At 41.5% G+C, this 5441-nt stretch overlaps 1 protein-coding gene across 1 annotated transcript in view; it reads right to left on the minus strand.

Annotated features, from left to right (window-relative positions):
• The window catches only part of PRKDC (protein kinase, DNA-activated, catalytic polypeptide), a 305624-nt gene that overhangs the window by 6892 nt on the left and 293291 nt on the right, over positions 1 to 5441 (minus strand). The window contains exons 83-85 of the mRNA XM_006860083.1: positions 4769 to 4874; positions 3840 to 4028; positions 2374 to 2513 (exon numbers count right to left, since the gene is read on the minus strand). Coding sequence (XP_006860145.1) covers positions 2374 to 2513; positions 3840 to 4028; positions 4769 to 4874 — 435 coding nt within the window. The remainder of the gene's footprint in view (positions 1 to 2373; positions 2514 to 3839; positions 4029 to 4768; positions 4875 to 5441) is intronic.

Raw genomic sequence — 5441 nt, forward strand, 5'->3', positions numbered from 1 at the left:
TTCCCTCTCCACAGCCCTGGCCTGCCCTTTCCTGTATTAAAAAACAGAACAAAAAACAAACAAATAAGAAACGTTCAGGGCCTGCTCTTGGGCTGAGTATCTGTGCGCATGTGTGGCAGAAGAACCCACTAGTGGTGAGGGTGGGGGTGGGCAAACAGTGGGTGCACTAATGACCAGATACCAAAAAAAGAAAAGACAATCAGAACAAAGCAAAACTGACAAGGTGTATTGTCCACCTTTGCCCCAAGGTTCCCGCGGCTTTTTTCTGTGGTGTTTCTGCTCCCCTAGCTTGGTCTTGTCATTTGGTCTTTCCCAACATGTCAGCTCTGGGCCTCCGAGCCCGGCCCAGCAGATTCAAAAGTGTGTGATTTTTTTACTTCAGCTCAAAGTTCCACAAGATATAAGCCTTCAAATTTTTAAAATATTCCTATCTCTGTGGTTCTGAGTTTTGGAGCTCTGTCCTGGATCTGCTTTGCCTGGTATTCTGTGTTATTCTGATGGCGAACTTCAGAGTTTTGAGGGCACCTCCACCCTAGCCATCATCAAGCCCCGCCTCCCTATGCATCATATTTACAGTATTAGTAAGCCATCCAGTCCCTATAGTGGTCCGCAAGCACCTCACATTTGCATAGTCCTACTGAGTTTGGTGGGAGTTCCAAACCGTATAGCTTGAGGGGTCATATTAAGTGATTCACTGCAGTTCCTATCAGTGACATTTACAGGTGTCACACTCTAATCGGACTCCCACAGAGGTCTGCGGTGTTGCTCTCAGAGATCCACCAGTAGTGCACTTGCTGAGAGTGCAGTCTCCACTCAAAACACCTGGTTTCCAGCATGCAGTAGCCTCAGTTAGCAGTCCTCAGACTCAAAACCTACCCCTAGAAGGTTTGTCCTGTTGGTCGTGGAAGCCTGAGCACACAGAGAGGCACAGTGTTGACTACGGAGCAGATTCCAGTGTAGGGGGTCTTCTGTAGCAATTCAAATCAGACTTGCCTCCAACAGTGTCCAGGTCGGGGAGGTTCTGGCATAATTCAAACTGACCCCCAGGAGAAATCAGTCTTGTTCGTTTTACAGTAGAAGTGTGGGGTGTTAATTTTTTGTGGTGGTTAGAAAAGTAGACTTTTATGCTAGGGTTTCCTCCCCAGTTCACAGTAGCCAGTGACCTGAATAGCTGGGGGAAGAAGTTTTCCTATCATATATGGCTCATTGATTCTTGCCTGTGTGCAGTTCCATGATGTGGTCCTGTGCTACCCAGTTCAGAGTCTCTCAAGGTTGAGCACCATTTCCTTGTTATTCTTGTAGAGGAGGGTCACAATGACCACCATCTTCTCAGCTGAAATACAACTTATCTATATTTTCTTGGATGCTTGGGTTTTGGTGGCTATTGAAGACTATTGCCATAATCAAGATCATGAAGATTTACCTCTATGTTTTCTCCTAATATAGTTTAGCTATTACATTTAGGTTGCTGATTCACTGTGAGTCGATGTTTTTAAATGCTGTGAGGTAGGGATCTAACTTCAGTCTTTCCCATGTGGGTATCCAGCTTGCCTACTACTCTTTATTGCAAAAGCTCTTCTTTTCTCATCATGTGGCCTTTCTCATCATGTAGCATCCTTGTAGAAAATTAATGGATCTAAGATTGCCATTTAACCCATTGCTGTTGAGTCCATTCTGACGCATCATAGCAACTCTGTAGGGCAGAGCAGAACTAACTGCTCCAGAGGGTTTCCCAAACTGCACTCTTTAAGGGAGCAGACTGCCATAGCTTTGCTCGACAGAGTGGCTGATAGGTTTGTACTACTGACTTTTGGGTTAGTAGCCCAGTGCTTAACCAGGACTCTTTAAGGCTACCATTTTACTATTACTTAATTCTAATGCTCAACTTTTTCTCATTCCTGTGAATCATCTCTATATATTTCCATTTGCTTTTGCCTACAACAAGAAAAAAATTTAAAAAAACGAATCAAAAAGCCAATGCACTTTGGATATATATCTAACAAACCCACACTATATCTTTCTACACATCAGTAACATGGCCACCAGGATTTCCTTAAAAGGACAAAAGCAAATTTAAAACCTAAATCTCTTCATGGTGTATAAAGTACAATAATTATAATCTAAGAACGCTCAATTTCCTCTGAGAATACTCTGGGACATGGCAGAGTTTGGGGGTAACACACATAACATTTCTTGTTTAAAGCACTTCCCTTTGGAGAAGCCAACCTCTTGAAACCGATTCTTCTCATTTGTAAAATGAGGGTAATACTAGCATCATAGGATAAATGTAAGTACTTTATATGGCAGATAGTAAGTCTTCAATAACTAGCATGTTGGTGTTCTGTATGTCTTCTCCAAAAATGGCAGTCTTACCAAGTAATAACAGCAGGACTGGCACCGGCTAACTTTCTCTTAGCGTAATTTATTTTCTGCCGAGGATACCAATTGTTTTCAGTTATATTTATTTCTTGAATCCATGATCCTCCTTTCTTCAGCATTTTTTGTTCAAAGTTCTAGAGGAAAAACATGATTTTCTCTATAGTCATTGTAAAATCACATGACCACATTTAAGCAGATTCAATTCTCAAGAAATAAAATGAACAATTATCAATATATCGTAAAAGAAACAAATATTACTAATTGGGAACAGCACGCATACAAATTCTAATGAAATTACGATACTATATATAAAAGAACAACAAATGAGTTTGAGGGATGATGTTGTTAGGTGCCACTGAGCTGGTTCTGACTCAGCAACCTTGTTGTATAAAGTTTATGAGGCTATAAATCTTCACATGAGCAGATAGACTCATCTTTTTCCAGAAGAGGGGCTGGTGGTTTGAACTGCCAACCTTGTGGTTACCAGTCCAGTGCTTACCCTACAGCGCCACCAGTGCACCCTTGCTATATTTTATTTTTGTTTGTTATGTGTTGTTGAGTTGGTAACAACTTATAGCAACCCTGTATAGGGTTTTCAAGGGGCAGCTGGTGGATTTGAGCCACCAGCTTTGTCGTTAGCAGTCCACTGCTTATCTTACAGCGCCACACCAGGCCTCTTTAGGTTTAAATTGCCATAGGAAGCTATGAAGGGTGAATATTACTAGGCTTAATTATTTGGGAGCTAATTACCATGAAGAACTTCTGAGATTTCAATTTCTAGCTTTATGATCAATGAAAACCTCTCGTGAACAAAAAGTTGTCTCAGAGCAATAGCTGGTCCATTCTCACCTTCACCTCTCCCAGTTACTTGTTTTATGTTGTAAACCAATTCCCCACAAGACAAGGCAGAAGTGTCCCATAGAGTTTTCTGGGCTGTAATCATTTGTTGTTGGTAAGTACCGTGGAGTCAGTTCCGACTCATAGTGAGCCTGCACAGGGTATCCGAGGCTGTAAATCTTTACGGGAGCAGAATCGCTGGTAGTTTCGAACTGCTGACCTTGAGGTTGGCAGTCCGACTTGTAACCACTACGCTACCAGAGCTCCTTCTGTAATTATTAGGGGAGCAGAAAATCTAGGTCTTTTAATCTGCAGAGTGATTGGTGGGCTTGAACTACTGACCTGTTAGTTAGCAACTGAGTGCTTAACTACTGTTATCACTAGGGCTTCTCCCAGTTATAAACTCAATTGAAACAACTGTTTTCACCAAAGAAGATTTTGTTTCTTATCTGGTATTCAGGTCAAATGACTCCAAGTGTTAATTCTGAGAAATGCAGTATAGAATAATTTTAGTATTTTACTAAACATGACTCGGTACATTTCCAGATGGTATACTAAGAGAAACTGGATCAATTACTGGAACATTATAACAAAATGAAAAATGTGTATAAAACAAAGCATACTTTCCAGTCGAAGGAAGGCTCTTTTAGAAACACATCCATGGTGTTAGTAAGTAGGTCTGGGTGTGATCGAAAGGCTCTTAGTGCGTGAACCATTACACTGTACATCAGACCACTTTCTTTCATTGGTGACATCAGGTTGATAAACTGGCGAGTCAGACGAAAAGGCATCAACTCAGGGACTGGTAGAAACTAAATGAGAAAAAAAAAGTGCATGCATAGAATAAACAAACTAGAAATCATAAAGTATCAGGCACAAAAGAAACATTTTCTCAGTTATTCACATTTCAGAATCTTTTCTTGAAATCAGCTATATAGATGTAAACTTACCACACCAAAGAGTAATCAACACAATTAATAGTATTTCCTCAGTGCAAAACTCTATGTGTACAGTACCCATAACCCTCAGAGATTCAAAAATACAATTTAAAACATTCAGAGTTTAATGTCAGAGACAAGATTTGGCTCTAATTTTTTGTAAGACGTTGTGATCATGGGACTTCACAAAATCTTACAGTAATAATTATTGTTGTTGTTAAATGACATTGAATAGGTTCTGACTCATAGCAACCCTGTATAGGGTTGTCCAAGGAGTGGCTGGTAAGCTGTAACTGCCAGCTTTGTGGTTCAAATGACTTTGCAGTCCAGAGCATTAACCCACAGTGCCACACCAGGACCCCGTAGTAATAATGGTGGTGGTGGTTATATGCCGTGGAGTTGGTACTGATTCATAACAACCCTACATAGGGTTTCCGAGGCTGTAAATCTTTGAGAGCAGAAGGCCTCTTCCTTCTCCCATGGAACCCCTAGCAGTTTCAACCTGCTGACTGTGAAATTAGCAGCCTGACTCGTAACCACTATGCTACCAGAGCTCCTCCAGTAATAATTAAGGACTTTATATAGGCCTACATTTTATTCTAGGCTCTGATTACATAATTTATCATTATTATTTTCAGAATCTGTCTGAACAAAGGCAAAACAAAATTGAGATGATCACTTTCCACAGGAATGTTATATTTAGGAGCCCAGGACAAGATGCTGGAGTAAGCAGACATGTGAGTGAAACAGACAGAAATGATGATACTGAACCCTGAGCATATGAGGATAAGACAGAGAGGTGAACAGAAGGTTGAGTGGAAGAGGAAGCAGAACAGGAGCAGTAAGAAAGAAGAAAAGCAGGTGGACTATGGGCTGCCATGATTCAACACAGCCATCTTGACCTTGGTGAGTGGCTGCTGATACAGAGCTATGTGGGTTGCAATTGGAGGGTGGCAGCAAGGGGGGTGCAATTTTCCCTTGTTCCTGTGCCCTCCTGGTAGCCAGGGGTGTGCCCAGCCCCTGCCCTTGCAAACCCAGAAGTCAGCAAGCCTCTGCTTTGCCTGGAGTTGGCTGTCTGGCATAGCACCCTTACTTGCGGAGACATGTGAATCTGTTCTTAACTATACAACACAAAACAGTGAAGAAAGAACTAACTACATTCACACTTCTAGTCTGGACCTCATCCACCAGGAGGCAGGTGGGGAGTGCCTGATAATATACCAATATACAATCATCAACTAAATACAAGTATGACACCACAATGTCTCAGAGAAAATGGTCAGTTTC

Source organism: Chrysochloris asiatica, unplaced genomic scaffold (genome assembly GCF_000296735.1).
Source record: "Chrysochloris asiatica unplaced genomic scaffold, ChrAsi1.0 scaffold00036, whole genome shotgun sequence".
NCBI lineage: Eukaryota > Metazoa > Chordata > Mammalia > Afrosoricida > Chrysochloridae > Chrysochloris > Chrysochloris asiatica.